Here is a 20,611-nt window from a genome sequence, read left to right on the forward strand (position 1 = left end):
TGCATTATTTATGTCGGCTCTTCAGCTTACCTCCGCCCTTCAACACTGTTATATACTTTATATATATATATATATATTGCATGCAATGACATTAATATGGACGAAGCATCTGGAAAAAAAATGACACTCACTTTTTTGTCGGGTCTGCCGAATGGCATAATCTGTTCTAACGCCATTACAATAAAGGTGATATTGCTATAAATGCCCGATGCTCTTTGTCGGATCTGCCGAATGATTCGGTTTGAACGTGTTCGCCCAAATAAACATTGACACTAGAAACACTGTTCTAACGCCATTACAATAAAGGTCATATTGCTATAAATTCCCGATACGTGATATTGTATAATGGAAATTGCGTGACATCTATCTATACATGTGCGAATGTCGCTATGCGCGAATTTACTTGCTAGCTACTGTATTGAGTGCGTTGTCCATTAATAATGTCATTGATTGCATGCGATAGGTTACCGATCACTGGGTTACACCTTTTTGTCCTTTCAATAATTTATCTGGGTCAATACAATATCTACCCATATTTTTTATTGGTTAAGTTTACATTGTTAGTCAATACAGATGTTTCTTATTTGCCTTATTTCAGACTAGCCCAACCATTATGTCTGGGCGTTCTGATATCCTACTTCTCTCCTGGCCAGACGGATGTGACAAAAGAGAGTGCATACATGGCTGCGTCAGGAGTGGTCCTCAGTTTGGGCATCAATGTCACTGTGCTGGCACCTTTCCTCACTTTCCTGTTCCATTCAGCCATGAAAGTGAGGCTCGCATGCTGTTCTATGATATACCGGAAGGTTTGTTGGATCTTCTTCCTTCATAATAAGTATTGGTTTTATTAAAAGCTCGCCATTTGAATGGGAATGGCTTTAAATACATTTAACTCAATGCAGAATGTCTGGGATATCTGATTGTCCTCAAAACCAAATGCTGTCTATTCAAAATTTACATTCTAATGTGGTAGTGAGGACTCTGGGCAATTGTATGTTGAGCTTCAAGAACAGATGTATGCAACATATACAGGATATGTGGCAGTAGGATTGTCAGAAACGAGACAATAAAAAAGTGGACCATACAGCTTCTTATCACACCTAAGGTGAAAATGCAACATCAGACCTGGTTTAGCCACATGCTATTGATGGCTAAAGAAATCAATCTGGCCTGCCTCTTCTTCAAGCTGACCGAATTCAGTTACCTAAACATATTCGGTGACACATTTTATTGGAATTAAATTTTTTTTTAAGAAATTGCAACATTTTGTCTTAATAGGTTTTATTTAGTAATATTATATCGCATGTTCTATTCTTGATTGATTCAGTACTAATAGTAAAACTAAAACATGCATCTCAATTGCTACAGGTCCTCAAGTTGGATCTCCGTGCCCCGACATCGGACGGGTCAGGCCTCACCGGTAGAGTCATCAATCTTCTGACCAACGATTCCAACCGGTTCGACATGTGCATCCTCTTCTGCATGGAGATGTTTAGGGCACCACTGGAGGGAAGCATCGTCATCTACATCATGTACAGAAACATCGGACCTGCTTCACTAATCGGGGTCGCCTTTCTTCTATGTTTCATTCCACTGCAAGGTAAAACTAACTGGTAAACCTAAACTAACAAGGTAACTGTTTCAAACGCAAAAGTATTGAATAGGTAGGTAAGGTAGTGAATATATTGATGGGTTTAGTGAACAGATATTGCATCTCAAGTTTTTCCTGAAATTGAGAAAGTTTCGCTAAGTATACCATTATTTTTGAGAAGATATTGTCCGATTCAAATGCATATTAATAATGTCTATTTCACCTTCGATCAATGTCTATTTCACCATTCAATGTGTTAAAACTGGCCGCTATCTTGTTTGTTTGTGCTGCCATCTTTCAATTCTGCCAAGGCATAGAATATAAATTTTTTTATGACTACCAATATTTAATTACATTAAAAGCTTTCTGGAATTGCCAAAGTGCTGTCTAATTAATTCAAACTTCTTAATTTCACAGCGTTTCTTGGCCGATTCGAAGCTGGTCTCCGAAGACAGGCCGCGTCCAAGACGGATCACCGGATAATGCTGATGAATGAGATCATTCAGGGTATTCAGGTCATCAAGATGTACACTTGGGAGTACTGCTTCGCCAAGATCATTGGTCATGCTAGACTGTAAGTACGCCACCTAATGTATTTGGTCTAATAATAGTATTTTATATTATTAATTCTTAATCGAGCGATATGTTATTAGAAATAACAAACACTTCTCAGTGTTTAGTTTTAATTTTACATTGTCAATATAATTTATAATACACACAAAACCAGTTTCATTTATGTGATGTTTATTAGAATTTGTATAATAATTATGTCCAACAACAATATTGTGTTGTAAAATCGTCTCTCACCAATAATTTAAAATATCCATTAGGAATTAGTACTAACTTCCTATCCATAAGGAATTAATATAACCAAAGTTTTTTATGCGTCTGTTAATTTTAATATATATTATGTACATATTATGATATATATATATTATGAACGCCCACGGTGGTCGCGCGGCTTAAGCGTTGGACTATAACGCCGTGGGTCCCAGGTTCGAATCCTGGGTCTGGCAAGTACACATATTGTTTTTCAATTTGTGTGTGAGTCAGGGTATGGACCTAATAGGTGGCTGAGATCCATTTCTCGTAAAAAACAAAATCTGTTAATACAAACCTCTACTCTGTGGAGGCCTATATGATCCTATTAGGATCGGACATGGTCGGGAAAAAAAATAAAAAAAATATGGTTTAATTGATCAGAGTGAATATCATCATTTGCTGACTTGATCAGGGAATATCAGTCAGCATGAGTCACTTAAGTGCAATAACACATTCTGCATGTACACATTTTACAAAAATAATTGTTTGTACAACACTGTTCATTGTTCATTTCTTGCTGAGATTACATACAATTCGTACGATATTGAACAGTGTCCGAGCATCAATTAAATGAAATAGTGGATTCAAAAAGACCGGTTTGACATTGATTGCGCAAGCACAAGGAACCCGTGGACTCTCGAATGAATATTTGCTCGAGTGAAATGCTTATTTGTGAATGTCAAATTTCTAGCATTCATTTCCATAGGTTTAAAGCTCCTCTCTTCACCCCAATAAAATCATACTTATTTGAGATTTAAATGATGCAGTCTTTGTTACAAGGATGCATTTAAATATTGGAACAGTTCTCCGGTCTGAACTACATTTTCTTCTCAGACTTTGACAAACGCAATTTTAAAAATTACCAGACTGCGTTGGATGCCAAATGTCTCTTTGGATTCGAGGTTGAAAATGATTGTTCGTTCCCCTTCAATTAATTAATACAATATCTATCTTTATGTTTTTCAGAAAAGAGATGAACAAACTACGAAAAATTGCATGGATTCATGTAGTAACCTTATTCTGCGTCAAACTAAACACGAGAATATCAATATTCATCAGCATCATTGCGTACATTATGTTTGGTAATCAGGTGACCGCGGCCAAGATATTTGTTCTCTTCTCACTATACGACCTGATCAAATTGACAGTCGTAGAATTCTTCCCGATGGCTGTCATGTTTATTCTCGATGCCTACGTGTCGGTTCAAAGAATCCAAGAGTTTCTGGTACTACCCGAAGTTGGAGGCGTCAGGCATATAATGAACAGTCCAAACGGCAAACAAAAGAGTTTCCAAATGTCAAACTTTGATCTGAACATTAGGCTATCAGCCTCGAAAGGTGTTGGTATCAGAGAAGCAGTCGTAGAGAAAGGAGAAGACTTTGACGATATTGATAAGGAACTGGGGCTCGAAATGGTGAAGATCTCAGCTGATGATAATGAAGGACTGCTTCTGAAGAATGTCACTTCTTACTGGAGGAATATGAATGAAAGCGGGGAAGAGAAAAAGATTATCGCTTTGGATAACATATCATTCAAGGTAAATTTGATTTCAAGAAGGTTCTTATATGAAATTATTGGTTATCCTCAAAAATAGTTGTAATCTAAATTATCATTTTACAGTTAGTTCCTGGTGAACTCCTAGTAGTAGCTGGAGCAGTTGGTTCGGGAAAGACTTCTTTACTCCACTCAATACTCGGAGAAATTCCAAACGAGCCCGGTTCTACCATAGATATTGGCGGAGAAGTATCCTACTGCTCACAGATGCCGTGGCTTTTTGAAGCATCAATCAGGCAGAATATTATTATGGGGCAAGAGATGGATGGGAGACGGTACAGGAGGATCATTAAGGCATGTCAGCTGGAGAAAGATTTGAAGGATTTGCCTCATGGAGATATGACTATTGTAGGAGAAAGAGGTTTGTAATTCTTGTTAATTTTTTTCAATTATGCTAATGCATCACTGATGAACACAGAGATACAACCTTATCTAATACTGTTTTTCCCTTATTGTAGACATTATGCATAATATCGCTTCATGGTGCCATATTGTTCACGGGAAATATTTGGCAGAGTGGATAATAATAATTATTATACTCTCGATCTCTAGCTCGAAAGGCTTGAGATTCAAATCTCTCCAAAGACTTTAACATTTTTTCCTTTGAGAGATTGCATTGTTTCATATTTATGTTTTATTAGAAAGTGTTTTAGTAAAAGAAAAATAATATATCTATGTACCATGAAATGTATTACATGATTATTTATATTGGGAAAAGAATTTAGTTTTTTTCAGTACCGTTAGTGGATATGTTACTTCATATTGCTATTATAAAGTGTTATATAATGCGTAATTGACACAAGGAATAAAAATTGATTATGATACCTCTCCCAAACATGAGGGTTGCTCATAAGGGTTTCTGCTTTATCCAAAGATTTGAGAAACTGTGTGGGGTAAATTCTTTTAACCTTTTCTATGCCTCACGATATTACTATGGCAGTACCTGACAGGTCGCAGATTTTTTACGACACACATAGAATGTAGAGCGAAGCTCTTAACAATCACTGTATTAACGATAATTTATGGCTTAGTATTTCATAATTATTCAAACAGATGTCACTTGTGTTTAATTTTTTAGATTATGCAAATTAAACGACAGTGGCTAGTTATTTGAGTTTAGTGTCAGACGAGATAACTCGCGAAATTTGCATATCCGGTCTGTCGATCACAGTCTCATAGAGCGAGATAACTCGCTGAAAACATAGAACCGGTTAAAAGCACCATAAAACATTTTTTTTACACAAAGAGAGCTGTGAATCATAAAACATTCAAAGCCACTGCATTAGATAGTTTTTGTAAAATGAGGAAATGATGTACCTACTTATTTCCTTCTATTTCACCGAAATGATGTCTTAAGTTCATTTATCTTCCAGGCGTGTCGCTATCCGGTGGTCAGCGCGCCCGAGTATCTCTAGCCCGCTGCGCTTACCGACGTGCCTCAATCTACCTACTAGACGAGCCCCTGGCTGCTGTGGATGCTCGCGTCGCACGAGCCCTACACGCCGCTTGTACCAGAGGAGTCTTACGCAATGCATGCGTGCTTTTGGTGACACATCATTTGCAGTTGCTCGATGCATCGGATCGCGTTATTATCATGCTGAAAGGAGGAGTGAGTTTATTTTTTCATAAATATTTTACAAGTAACGTGTAGTTCACAGTACATAAATAAGGAGAAATGGTGTAAATCTATTATACTTTCCCCATGTCCAGTTCCCTGGATTTGTCATGTCGCCTCTGAGTAGAAATATTATGTTATAGCTAATTAATATTGAGACTAAGGTCAGATCACATTATGGGTAAAAGATTTCATGTTTTCATTGGGAGAAACGGTTTGCAGTTCTGCAGAAAATGTGATGTTCATGAAGCAGTGGCAAATGGTGGAGGAAGGTTGTTTAGAACCACCATAAATAGTACAGACTAAACTTTGTCAGTCATACATTTTTGTTTTAATTAAAATAAGACTACAATATAAGATGGTGTTGGTTAGTTTTCATAATTCAATTAAACCCTGCGAAAACTAAGCCATAATAGATAATAGTCAAAAAATACTCGTCTATCTATAAAATATCTAAAATTATGCAATTAAGTTTTGTAGATATAATAATATTTTTTTATCTATTATAGTTTGGTTTATATGTGTATGTTAATATGTGTAATATGTAATCTTAATCCAATGAAAACAAATAAGTACCTATTAATGAAAAAGTGTACACAATTTTGTCGTAACGCCAAAAATATACCAAAACTATTATGGTTTGGTTTAGGCAGGGTTTAATTGATTTTTAAGAACTAACAACCAACACCATCTGTAAATTATAGTCTCAGTTCATTAAAATCAAATAAAAAGTTTAATGTGCACTATTTATGGCGGAACACCCACAATGGTCGCGCGGCTTAAGCGTTGGCCTATTGCGTCGTAGGTCCCAGGTTCGAATCCTGGCAAGTACACATATAGCTTTTCAATTTGTGTATGAGCCGGAGTATGGACCTAATAGATTGAGCAAGTGGCTGACATCCATTTCTCGTAAAAACAAAATCTGTTAATACAAACCTCCACTCTGTGAAGGCCCATATGATCCTATTAGGACCGGACATGGTAGGAACGGAAATTTATGGCGGATCTTAACAGCCTACCTCAACCTTTCGCTACTGTCATGAAGGCATTGTAATTGCCACAACACAATTGACACCATCGAGCTGTGACGTGCAGATCCCTGTGAAAACACTAAGGAACTGAAATGTGTCCTGGTATCAGGAAGGGCCTGAATAACAAATCCTCTCTTAGAGGAGGATATGATAGCATATCACAATCATAGCCTCCGTATAAATATAAAAGAAACATCAAAGTTTTTTTTTTAAATTTCAGAACCAGTGTTAAAGTGATTCAATAAACTAGGCATACATGTATTCCATAATGTTTTTTATTCAATATCGCCAATTTTTACTGCTTTTTGCCAGATTGATAATTTTTAATAGTTAGTATTTAATTTTAAAATTTGAGTATGGTAAATCACTTTAAAACTTATGTTTTTTTGACACCGCAAACACCTTAAAACTTATCATAAAAATACTGGTATATTAACCCAGATTTCTTTGAAAATAATTAATATGCTGACTTCAATGTACCTTATATTTTTTCAATAAATGTAATATTATGTATTATACAATATTGATTGCTAGGAACAGGTTTTGTCCTACACCATTATCATTTGGCCAATATCGGGCTATCAAACTATTCATAGCATATTGTATGCATTGCAAAATAATAAAATTGTCTGTATTATCGATTCAGATTGCCTGGCAAGGAACTTACAATGAACTGAAGTCGTCTCCATCCAAATTTGCACAACTGCTTCCCATGGAGACAGAGGCTGATAAGGAACGACACGCCAAGAATGCAGAAGTCGATGTTGTTGTAAGTTAATCCTAAATAACAATGTATGTAATGTGTTAGTATAAAACTATAAGGACAAGGCATTCTATATAAATATGATAGCGGAACATATTATAGTTTATATATTAGTAGATTGTATTATATAGATAGTTTTACAAGCAATTTTCAGATACATATGAAAATATCCCTAAGAGAGAGTTTGGTGTACTTTTGACAATGAATATATATACCTATTTAAGTTATATATTTTTCATTACATACTATGAGCACTCCTGAATATATGTTTTCATTAACTTATGACTGAAGTACATTTCTACGCTTGGTCATAATAGTGCCTGTACACATGCATGGATTTATTTGCACCAATAGTATGTTTTAAACTATCGCGAAAATAACTGTTTAGACGTAATAGTGCTGACTGTCTCGCCAATCTCATTCTTCAAGAGTAATCGAGACGCAATGTTGTCATTGTATGATACTATTTGACAGGTCGTGAAAATCGGTTAACCTCAAAATGAGTCTGCTCTGTAGTTGGTTTTTATACCGGCAGGTTCGCCACTATCATTCTTTGAGATCTAAATAATTATGCTCTATGTTAAAAAACATTCGCGGACATGACGTCTATAAACGTCGTATTTTGTGAGATGTGATATGTCAGGATGTTCATTAACATCCTGTACTGTGGAACGGAATACGATACGACGTTTATAGAAGTCGTATTTTGGATTAAAACAATATGTTCCTTGCTACTTCCGTCACGGTGCGAACATATTTCCATTAGATAGTGACATATCTTAAGACTTAACTAATTTCTATAAATTTAAATCAAAAATTTTAATGTGTCATATCACTAACATAAATATTAGCTAACATGACGTTCGCGAATGTGTTAAATCTTAACAATGTTTAATCTGATTTTCATCTCTTCAGGACCACGAGTGGATCAGGAACCGTCCTTCCGTGAGCTCCTTAACATCGATGGGATCTCGCTGCTCGCTGGCCTCGGGAATAGTAAACGTGAACAGCACCGCTCAGCCACCTCCGGAAGCCCAGCAGGCTGGCTCCGTGGGCTTCAAGGTGTACAAAGCGTACGCCCTGGGAGCCGGCGGACCCGTCAAACTGGCCTTCCTCGCCCTCTTCTTCTGCATGGGACAGATGGCCTTCTCAATGAGTGACCTGTGGATTAGTCAGTGGTGAGTGTAAGCTAACGTCTCACTGCTATGCTGAAATTACATTTTATCACGTCACGTACTGTCACATGCTGGTACGGTAACAAATTTAGTCTATGGTTTCGTCATTCCGCAGAATATTTTAAATGATCACTATCTCTATAAATTCAATGATGGAGAGTGCCAACTTTAATGTAATAGGATTTTGAATTATTATTAATAATTCATCCTAATTTCAATTAATTTTAACAGTCTCTACGTGTACGTACGTTAAATTAAAATTACTTGCGATATTGCATTCATAAATAATATTTTGAACAGAACCCAACCTGCAGACCATAGCTGATAATAGATAATAATTTACCACACATTTGTTTCCTGTAGTGGTAGCTTACTGTGACAGCACATAACGTGATGATAATCTATTTGAACCATTACTGTCCACAGCAGGTACCTAGCAATAATCACAAACATTTTAACACAATATTAGATTCACTCAATACCAATGGACCAAACATTGCTATTTTACAGGAGGATTTTTAACTTTTTACATTTATTAATTAATTACCTGTGGATAGGAAAGCATAAAAAGAATACTGTCCTTAAAATAGGCATTATAATATAATATTTTAAAAGGCCTAATAAGTTATATTCGCTTTTTATTCGTAATACTAAGTGGATATTCGCCCTTACGATTATCATTTTTAAGTACTTTCCTGTGGAGATAGAAATTCGCCGTTTTAACACAACAAAGCTAGTGAGGTACATATTGTTTTTTCATTAAAATCTCGATTCCGCCAAAATGGTTGATTCGCTCTTTTTACAAAACACTGATGATATATGGGCCTCCACAGGGTGGAGGTTTGTTATAACAGATTTTCGTTTTTACAAGAAATGGATGTTAGCCACTTGCCCAATCTATTTGATCCATACTCTGACTTAAAGACAAATTGAAAACGAATATGTGTATTTGCCAGACCCAGGATTCCAACCTGGGACGCACAACGTTATAGGCCAACGCTTAAGCGCCTCGGCCATCGTAGGCATAGATAGTAAATAGATAGATATCCAAATATACTAAACCATCATTATTTAAATATTTAGATGAATAATCACAAAAAAATGCATATTTCATACCCACATAATAATGAAACGTCAAAACAGGCCTCCAAAGATTTATAGGTGCCATCATTAAATGCGCCAATTTACAGAATATTGATTTTTCCATGACTGTCCAATGAGATAAAGTGTTGCGTTACGAGGTCTCCCATATTTTTATAGTCTAAACTCTTTAATAATTTATACCTATGGTCTTTGGTTAATTTATCATAAGTAGTTTTTGATAATGTTGGTGTCACCACTGTGGTGTTCGATGTGTGGGTTATGGTGTTGAGGATGATGATGAAGAAGTCGAAGATGTATGCTGGAGCGAGTTTTATTTGCAGCGTAACGCTCGGTACTGTAGTATAAATGCAATGACAGTACATATAATCTACTGAGATAGTGACGAGTCAGGTACTTAGATTCGAGTGACATTTTGATAAATCATTATTCGTTATTTATACAGTCAAAAGTAATACATAAACATTATATTCCCGTACATAATTATATTGAACGAGTCAGCGGTTTAAATACAAGTAGCTTGTGAATTTTATTTATTATTACAGTCATAATATAATATGATACTATGGGAAAGGATTATTCGACTAATTTTCCATTGCGATACCGTATTTCATATCGCCAATCAATCTGCTGATCCAGCTTAACAGTAAACTTGTTTACCGTTATATGAGTCGCTGAGAAATTATTATTGCGGTCGAATAATTTGAACATTGAAAATAGATATTTGATCGCTAATATACTGACAGCTACATACTTATGATTTTTAAGGACTTTATAAGTTTTCATTAGAAGAATTTAATTATCAGGGTGTAATCTCTCCCTGTAAATTTAGAAAGCAAACAGCAGTGCTTGCAAATTTTATAAAACTAAGATTCAAAAAATGCTTTCATTGATTCAAAAAAGTATAGAACAAACATAAAATTTTGAGATAGCCAACTTGCACTTATCATAATATGACCAAAGACCACAGACACCTTTACAAAGTAGATCTTAACATCACCCACTTTTATTTTGCCCTCCAGGGTCACAATGGAAGAAATTGCCGCATCCCAATTCAACTCGACAAATATATCAAACATGTCAACCTCGGCAGCCCTGACCAACGACATGTTCCCAAATTCGACAACACTGAATCCTACCAATCTGGCAGCATTAAATTCTATAAATCTGACAACACCCGACGTGGTAAAAGACTCAGGATGGATTCCAGTCGACTGGTCGACCCCATTCAACCAAACCGACTTCCCGTGGGAGCTGAGCCGGGAGCAGTGTGTCTATATTTATACGATACTTATCGGAATCAGTATCGTTGTGATCTTCAGTCAGCTGTTGATGTATTTCTCCATGTGTATCACAGCATCAATAAAACTTCACGATTCACTCTTCAGGTATGTACAATCATATTAAATGTATTCCCTTATCTATCAAAAATTTTAATTATAACAAGATGTTTCATGGGTTCACGTAAAATAGACCACAGCCGACAATTGACACCCTCTCCTGGAAAGTAGCGTTATCTTGAAATCCCCGTTTTGAGGTAATAGCAGCGGGAGGGGTAGATGTAGGCTGTTCAGATTCAACATAAATATTGCACACTAAACTTTGTAAGTCAAATGTATTTGTTTTCATTGAACTAAGTCTACAATTTGCAGATGGTGCTAGTTAGATTTTAACATTCAATTATACCCTGCCTATTCCAAGCCATAGTAGATAATAGTCAAAAAATATTTATGAATATTTTTTATCAATTATGATTTGGTCTGGCAGGACTTGAATTTAAAAAAATTAATCGACACCATCTTTAATATGTATTCTTAATTCAACTAAAATAAATAAGTATGACTGAAAATGTGTGCACTATTTTTGTCAGGTCGCCCATAGCATACCTAAACTAATACCTATGGTTTGGTTAGGCAGGGTTTAACTGAATTTTAAAAACTTACTATTACCATCTGCAAATTCCATTCTTCATTCAATGAAAACAAATACGTTTGACTGACAAAGTTTAGTGCGCACTATTTATGTCGAATCTTAACAGCATACCTCCCATCCCTCGCCACTGGGTAATAGAGACCAACAAATGTGCAGTATGGCGCGGTAAGTGATATACCACATGCTGCCGAATCCACATTGCCACAGTTATATCGCTGTAAAACCAAGGCATCTGCAAAAGACATATTTTGGATATTATATTAGGGTTTGAAGTCTTCGTTTTGTTAGGACAAATAGAGTTTCTAAAAAAAAACCATAATAATTGGTTTATATCTACATTATATTGCATGTACTTTCAGTTACTTCACTTTTACATTATCAAGTTCATGACTTTTGCAGTTGTTTTGCATTTAATCTCGAAATTGAAAAATTTGCATATGCCTTGGTTTTACACTCATGGTGCGATATGTTAAAGGACCACCCGTACCCTGTCTACTACTTACCATGCCTTATCACTCACATGTTTACATTCTTCAGTTATAGTGCCGCAGTTCACCGCATGACCATTTATCATTTTTTTGGCGGAAACAGTTTATCCCATGTAGACAATTATATTAAATACCCTTTTCTGTCGGTGGAGATGCTTTTCGGTCCAATAATTGTTAATTTAAAGTTTGATATTTTCATACATTTCGATACATCATTATCACACCTTAAGGTTAGGTTTGGTTGGGTTTGGTCTAAAACGAAAGTTATAAAAGGTCATGTGGTCATCTGTGGCACCATAACACATTCTTCATTGACACATTTATTTATTTATTTACATCACCTTACTGCGCTTCGTTGCTCTCATCACAGACCCTTACGTGCATTACCCTTGTTCAGATAGTCCGTGCAATGAAGGCCATAGTTAAAACCACTAAAACTTTAGATCCTGCGAAGTATTGCCAAAGTCATTCGGCATATATTATATTTTGGCTTATTTTAATTATTTTCTCTAGGGGTATCACCAGAGCTACGATGTGGTTTTTCAACAACAATGCATCAGGCAGAATCCTGAACAGGTTCTCAAAGGATATTGGAACAGTCGACACCATGCTGCCATCATCTCTCGTGCACTGCTTAGGGGTGAGTGATTTTATAAATCAAAGAATTATAAAATGTATGTTTTATTAACTTCAGTTCTATCTTGTCATAAGGCAGTCGTGGCTCATGTGTTTTGAAAGTGGGGGTTCACATTATTTACTGAACGGTTAGATCTTTTTTAAACAATTAATAATAAAATCATAGGCTTCGTCCTGCCTCGATTTCAAGCAAAATATCTGGGAAGCAATGATTGTGCATGATTGACCTACATATGGAATGTATTTTTTTTAAATTACGCTAGGTACTTAATGTAGATCATGGGTGGCCTACCTTTTCAGCAGCCGAGCCAGATTCTAAAAATGAGACTTCCTACCGGGCCGCACAACCAATTTTTTTATTATACAAAACAAAAAAGAAATATATAATATATTAATAAAATAAAACAAAAATGAGAATCAAAAATATTTATTAGATTATACTTTTTTTAAATAATAAAAAATAAACAAAATAATATAAAAGTAATAAATTTTAGTGAGAAGTTTGATTTTGTGTGGCAGAACTGTCAATATTGATATCGAGTGAGGTTGTTCCTACACACAAACAGTTTTCCAAATGCACATCAGTGATTCGTGTTCTCACTCGGGATTTGATATGCTTCATTCGACTAAAAAGCTATTCACACGTGTAAGTGTTTCCAAATAGCGAAGTCATCATTAGAACATGTTTGTAAAATGAAGGAAATTTCTCCTTATCCAAATATGTTTTGTAAAACTCTTCCAAACCAACCTGATGGAATTTCTCCTTTAACTGTTCATCGCAACATATTTCACAATGTTCCATTTGTAAATTTCCCGGTAATAAATTCACATCTACGGAGAATAGCGTTTCAAATGTAGCAAAAAGCACACAGTGCTTTTTAAAATCTTGAGCTAATATCGAATCTCAATTTGCGAAATTAGCACATCTAGCGGCAGCATTTGATATTATTTTTATTTTCTCACTGCTCCACGGGCCACAAGTTGACACCCAGTGGGCCGCATGCGGCCGCGGTTTGGCCACCCATGAAGTAGATTCTGAAACAATAATTTTAAAATACAATGTCAAAAAATAAAATGACAATGGTCACCATTTCCACTTTTGTAAGAATGCGCAATATATAATATAGACATTTTCTGAACTTTTTTGATCCATGCATGCAATTTTGCAACTTGCACAATAATCTGTGCTTACATGTCTATTTTCTTGTTATACGCAATATGTACTGTCAGCAGTAAATTCATGCACGTGTAAACAGGATATTATACCCCATTCGGTAGCTTCTGAATTTTCACGTAACAATTGGATTTGTTCGATATCTAGTAGAACGATAGTGGCGTAGTTGCCGGAAAAAAAACAAAGTTCACCCCGCAGAGACTCATTCTGAGGTTAACCGATGTTCACAACCTGTCAAATGGTATCATTATATCATATATCAATGGAAATTGAATTGAATTGAATATCGCGTCTCATTTCTCATAAAGACAGCATTTCTCATAAAAAAGCTAGAATATTATCCCAATTTCCTTCAAAATCAATATGCTGGCCTCTTGTTCTTATTTTTATATGTCGAAAAACGCAACATTTATATACGGCCCGTGAATTGAGACAACTATGTGAGGTTACGGATTGAAAATTCCTTTCGTAGACTGAGTTATTGACTTTTCAAATTAAAATTTATATAAAATTAATATAAAATTTGGTTGTCCCTATATATATGTCGAAAAACGCTACATATATATACAGCCCGTGAATGAGGTATATATGTGAGGTTCCGGATTAAAAATTCCTTTCGTGAACCTAGTTATTGACTTTTCAAATTAAAATTAAAATTTTGTTGCGCATAATATATAGGTATATAATGTCGAAAAACGGTACATATATATACGGCCCGTAAATTGAGGCATTTATGTGAGGTTCTGGATTGAAAATTCCTTTCCTGGACCAAGTTATTGACTTTTTAAATTAAAAGAAAAAATTTGGTTGCGCCTATATATATGTCGAAAAACGCTACATATATATACGGCCCGTTAATTGAAGCATTTCTGTGAAGTTCCAGATTGAAAATTCCTTTCGTGGACCGCGTTATTATTGACTTTCCAAATTATAACGATCTATAGCGATCATGAGTTACTTATTGGAAACATTCGAGTAAAACTCAGTCGCCAGGCGAGGCCTCCAAAGCGCAAACGAATTGACGTTGAGAAGCTCCGACGCCGATGAATTCGGATCGGCTTCGAAACTGCTGTACGAGATAGTGTAGATCGCATCTACGAGCGGCACAAATCTGAATCCGACCTCATTGAGGCGGACTGGAGCCTCATAAAGAGTGCGATTGTGTCATCGGCTCGTACCGTCCTTGGTACCAGAAGGAGTGAGCAGCCAAAGTGGATGTCTGACGAAACGTGGGTTGAAATTGGTGAACGAGCCAGGCTGAAAGCCCTGAGAGACGAGGAGACTGACCCCGACCGAACCGAGGACCGCCGGACAGACTACCAGACCCAAGACAGGGTAGTCAAAAAATCTGTGTGGTTGGACAAGCGCAATTTTATGAACCGGCGAATTGAAGCGGCAGAGGAGGCAGCAAGCAGAAATGACACCAGGAAACTCTTCCGAATCACCCGTGAAGTCTGCGGCAGGCGACCACCGACTCCCGGAGCCATTCGTGGTCCCAGTGGAGCAATAGAGTCTGACGCAGAATGCGTCAAGAAGATTTGGAAGAATCATTTCTGCGGAGTGCTGAACCGCCCTCCCCCTTTGGATCCCTTTGACATATCTGCGGAAGCTTTACTTTTGGACATTCCCCAAGCGACCGACATTTTCGATTGCCCGCTCACGCACACCGAGATAAAATCGGCTGTGAAAAGGCTCAAGAACGGAAAGGCACCGGGGGGAGACGGGATTCATCCTGAATTCCTCAAGTACAGTTTGAGCGCAATCCTGCACCCTATGTTTCATCTGATGACAAAGGTGTGGGAGGAAGAGCGCTGCCCAAGGGAAGGGACTCTGGGTGAACGGTGAAATCATCACACTTCTTAAAAAAGGTGACCCTCTAAGCTGCGACAATTACCGAGGCATTACGCTACTCAGTATTCCGGGAAAGATTTTGGCAAACATCCTCTTGATGAGAATAAGGGACCCAATAATGCACGTCCTCAGAAAAAACCAAGCCGGGTTTCTACCTGGTCGAGCGTGTGCAGACCAAATCCACAACCTTCGATGTCTTCTCCAGCAGAGCCATGAGCTGAACAGTCCGATGGCTTGCTGCTTTGTGGATTATGAGAAGGCTTTCGACAGTCCGCACCGCCCCTCCCTCTGGATGATACTGGGAGCATACGGGATCCCTCCCAAGATCATTGCCATAATCAAAAGCCTGCACGAGAATAGCGAATGCTGTATCAGAATTGGAGACACTGTCACGGAATGGTTCGGGGTCACGACCGGAGTCAGACAGGGTTGTGTCCTTGCACCGTTTCTCTTTATCATTCTATTTGACTTCATACTACGGAAATATACCACCCGACCGAGGCATACCTGTTACCCCCACAGTGAAGCTATGCGACCTGGAATACGCCGATGATGCTGTCCTATTCGACAACTCAATCGAGGGTATTCAAGAGACAATCGACAGGTTGCATAACAACTCCTCTCGCATTGATTTGAAAATCAACGCGAAGAAAACCAACGTTTTGTGCAATAGCACCTGTCCTGATCCAGATTTCCCTCTGATTAGCGATGGACAAAACATTGAGAGCATCGACAGCTTCAAGTACCTGGGGGTACACATCACGGGAGATGGCATTTTGCAGAAAGAGCTCGCTATCCGAATGGGAATGGCTGGAGCAACATTCAACTCGATGCGAAATGTCTGGGACTCACGATTGTACTCGGTCAAAACCAAATGCCGCCTATTCGACGCTTGCATTCTGACAGTGCTGCTTTACGGTAGCGAATCATGCAGGGACGGCTCTTATATAGGAGCAAATGTGCACTGATCTCCCAAATTATTATGTAATAATATGTACGTATTCAAATAACTACATTTATTGTAATAATTAATTATTGTAAAATATCTTTAATTTGTCGCCCGTCCGCTAAGTGCATCCACGTAAGTATTTCTGGCGTATTTTTAACCAGCCGCTGAGCTGGAGATGTGTATAAATGTACGTCTTTCATAGTATTTGTTGAATGTTCGAAAGACGACCTGTACCGCCCGAGTGCCCGACCGTAGACGATTTTTTTGCATGCTGCCGAAATGTAACCTCACTGAACGTACAATTTTTACCTTGCTTTGAGCAATGTCCTCCCTCTTAGTGCTTCAAGTATAACCGATAGATGTCGCCATTGACTGGCGCGTTTATAATAATATTATTGTACGTACGTATGAAGTAGGTAAAAGGTTCCCACGCAGGATTTAAAAATACTAGGTATATTATTATTTCATACGTTATGACGTTATGAGGTAAATGCTCTGTTGTTTGATGTGCCATATTAATATTGAATCAATCAACATATCGATTAGAGTAATATTGTGATAATTAAGTTAGGTACAGCCATCTCACCATACAAATACGATTTTATAATTTTACATCTCAAAATTAAACACTAAATAATTTTAATATAAATAAATCTACAGAAAAGTAAGTCAGTAACATAATACATACAATATACCTACTTATACTTACTATTATTTTTGATGTTGAATGTCTTTCAAATCAGTCCCATTTGGAGTGCAATTTTGGAGTGGAGGTGTACAAAAGTGGCAAATTTTTAATACACGTGATATCCCGTTGGAAAATTAATGATCCATGCCCAGTATTTATAAAAATGATACAACGCGCATATGAGAATGATGTGGGATGACAAATGAGGATTTTACGGCTTTTTCTCAATGACACAAGTCTAAAATACTTACATCAGTTACGATTTATGGAAGTTACGAGTGACAAACATGGTAACTATGTCAGCACATATGAAGTGTAATTAGGTACAATAAAAATCGAAAAATGTGTGCACCTATTGCCTTTTGCATCATACTTGAGGCTTGAACTTTGTAACTTTGACAACAAATAAATGCTGTTCGTGAATGTAAGCGTCGTTTAGCATTCGCCTACCTCCACCACGAAGGCTATTGCAGATTTTTTTTCAATACCAAGAAAAGAAAAATGCATGTCTTTATTTGTACTCCCTAATTTTATTATCACCGGCCGCCACTGGAATCATGGCACCTTACGAAGGCTCAGAGCAACCGTATAGAGTGTATACGGCGGAGCTACGGGATGCTGGTTTGACCTGGAACGAAGCAAGAAGACTGGCGAGCGACAGGGATTCTTGGAGGCGCCGCGTGGTGTCCATATGCTCCAGCTAAGGGGCGGATATGGCCAAAAAAGAAAGAAGAAGATATATATGTCGGAAAATGTTACATATATATATATATATTGAAGCATTTGTGTGAAGTTCCAGATTGAAAATCCTCTCGTGGACCGAGTTATTGACTTTCCAAATTATAAGTAAAATTTGGTTGCGCCCACGGTGGCCGCGCGGCTTAAGCGTTGGACTATCACGCCGTGGGTCTCAGGTTCGAATCCTGGGTCTGGCAAGTGCACATATTGTTTTTGTGTGTGAGTCAGGGTATGGACCTAATAGGTTGAGCAAGTGGCTGATACCCATTTCTCGTAAAAAAACAAAATCTGTTAATACAAACCTCTACTCTGCGGAGGCCCATATGATCCTATTAGGATCGGACATGGTCGGAATGAAATATATAATATGTCGAAAAATGCTACATAATACGTTAATTGAAGCATTTATGTGCAGTTCCAGATTGAAAATTCCTTTTGTTGACCGAGTTATTTTTTTATTTACAAATAAAAAGTAAAATTTGGTTACACATAATATAATTTTATCGATAAATTAAATGCACATAGGTACGATAGCTTAATAATGACGAAATTTCGTACCTATCTGATTAATTTTTGATTGTATGGCGAAACAATTAATTTCATTCTTCTCGAGTAGGTATATTTCGTTGTCACAAATTTGACAGTTTTTAAACATTTTTTATTTGTAAGAAAATCTAGCTTTTTTCTGGAACTGGCTCATTTTCTCATCCTATCTGGCATATTTTCGTCAATGGCAGTTGGCAACACTGGTCGTGTTTTGTATACGGGCAAGTGTCGCCAGTTTTTTGTCACCATATATATTATTATACGCGGTCCCAAAAATTAAAAATTATAGTATGCATTGGTTGAAAATGTAAGTACCCATATAGGTATAGGTTTTTTTTATTTATTACAAAAAAGTAATGGGAATTTGTGAAATCCGGAGCCGTATATTAATTCTTTATCTCTTCCGGTCTTTTTTTATCGGCGAATCTAAGAAAATCTGTTTCAACTTGCCTAATTTTACGAAATGAAGTCTTTCCGATATTCAAAATTATACATAGTCGCGGACCAAAATTATAAGTATTAAGGTGACTCACGAGTTACACGTTACAAGCCCGTAGATTAGTATTCAATTCAATGTCTACTAAAAACCAGTGTTGCCATATTTTCAAAGTGGAATTATAGTACCTAGTCTCCAAAATTATAGTATTTCGGCCAAAAATATAGTACGCGTTGAATGACGAATACTTTTCAGCATTTTCCAAAAATTTCGCGTAAAGTAATTAACGTCACCTTTTTTTAGACAAAAATTCAAATGTAAAGTAATAACGTCTCGTTTTTTAGACAAAAATTCAACTGTAAGGTGATTAATTTTTTAATCTATTTTTCCGAATTTTCAAAATTATAGTATTTTGGGCGTACTATACCTGTTTTATATCGTACATAGTACGCGGGCCAAAATTATAGTACAAATACTATAATTATAGTATGGTTGGCATCACTGACTAGAAAGTAAATCGGAAAATGGGTTTAGTAAGTACAGGGTTGCCATTACTCCATTACTGTGTGTTTTCAGACCCATGATCGCGAAGTAATTTTCATTGTTAAAAAGCCGCTCAGAAAGCGAAAGTTCCCCAACCGTCCGAGATCCAATCGGACGGTGAACGGTCATCGAGGGCCGAGAGTCAAATCCGAAGATCCAACTCAAGGCCTGCCTCACGCTCAAGGAACCCCACCACGTCTCCTCATCGCGGAGTGTCACTCTGGTAGAGTGTGCACGTTACGAGGGAGGAAGTACTACAGAAATGATCCTGTGAAGTACAGTCCTAACGGTGAACTGTCCGAAAAATGTTTTTATTACTTATCAGCTACATTTCGCATAGGATTTGTAAGCGATGTCCCATACTGACATCTCTCGGCGAAAAATAAAATTAGCCAGCGAATGTCAATCTTTTAAATTTACCCGAGTCAGTGACGTCCCGTGGGGGTAGGCAGATTGAGCGTCGCTTGGGGGCGGCAGTAACTAGAAGGGCGGCAAATCGAGGACAATCGTTAGGTATATATATATATATATAAATAGCTACCTAAACTTAGTAATAACGGAAATATCCTTTAATTAAAAAATCAGCTCACTGGTTGGAAACAAAATGTATTAATTAACATCCTACATGATTTAACAGGACTGTATTTTTTGTTGGGTTCGCGATGTCTAGTTTACTTCCGTTGTACTTAGAGGTCACGTCCTTGATGACCAGCAATGACACGTGGAGATTTTTGAATTATGAGTAGGTACACATAATTTTATCCAAATATTTTTGCCAGTCACTCGCGACTTTTGGAAGTTGTCAGGTGTATTTTTAAATGTATCTGAAACCGTAGATTCACAATATTTCTATTGGAGCAGAGATGGCATTTAAAATTTTGTCGCTAATGTATCTATACAACACATTTCTTAGATATTTTAGTCATGAAAGGATAATGAAAAATGCTGTAAAAAAAAATGGGTCGGCATTTTGGCGCT

The 20,611-nt window shown here is 37.0% G+C and overlaps 1 protein-coding gene and 1 non-coding gene across 3 annotated transcripts in view; one reads left to right on the top strand and one right to left on the bottom strand.

The window, feature by feature from the left end:
- Nucleotides 1–20,611, top strand: part of LOC147065100 (putative multidrug resistance-associated protein lethal(2)03659) — an 83,034-nt gene that overhangs the window by 44,780 nt on the left and 17,643 nt on the right. For both annotated transcript variants that reach the window (XM_085956480.1, XM_085956481.1), the window contains exons 4-13: nucleotides 599–806; nucleotides 1,369–1,600; nucleotides 2,009–2,165; nucleotides 3,380–3,950; nucleotides 4,034–4,328; nucleotides 5,341–5,576; nucleotides 7,260–7,382; nucleotides 8,292–8,554; nucleotides 10,675–11,040; nucleotides 12,586–12,712. In XM_085956480.1, coding sequence (XP_085812606.1) covers nucleotides 599–806; nucleotides 1,369–1,600; nucleotides 2,009–2,165; nucleotides 3,380–3,950; nucleotides 4,034–4,328; nucleotides 5,341–5,576; nucleotides 7,260–7,382; nucleotides 8,292–8,554; nucleotides 10,675–11,040; nucleotides 12,586–12,712 — 2,578 coding nt within the window. The remainder of the gene's footprint in view (nucleotides 1–598; nucleotides 807–1,368; nucleotides 1,601–2,008; nucleotides 2,166–3,379; nucleotides 3,951–4,033; nucleotides 4,329–5,340; nucleotides 5,577–7,259; nucleotides 7,383–8,291; nucleotides 8,555–10,674; nucleotides 11,041–12,585; nucleotides 12,713–20,611) is intronic.
- Nucleotides 19,702–19,918, bottom strand: LOC147065101 (small nucleolar RNA U3). The gene has a single exon (XR_015071854.1). It is a non-coding gene; the product is annotated as a small nucleolar RNA U3 (small nucleolar RNA).

The sequence above is a fragment of the Rhyacophila brunnea genome, unplaced genomic scaffold (genome assembly GCF_057557595.1).
Source record: "Rhyacophila brunnea isolate RB1 unplaced genomic scaffold, BYU_Rbru_1.0 scaffold_6, whole genome shotgun sequence".
Classification (NCBI taxonomy): domain Eukaryota; kingdom Metazoa; phylum Arthropoda; class Insecta; order Trichoptera; family Rhyacophilidae; genus Rhyacophila; species Rhyacophila brunnea.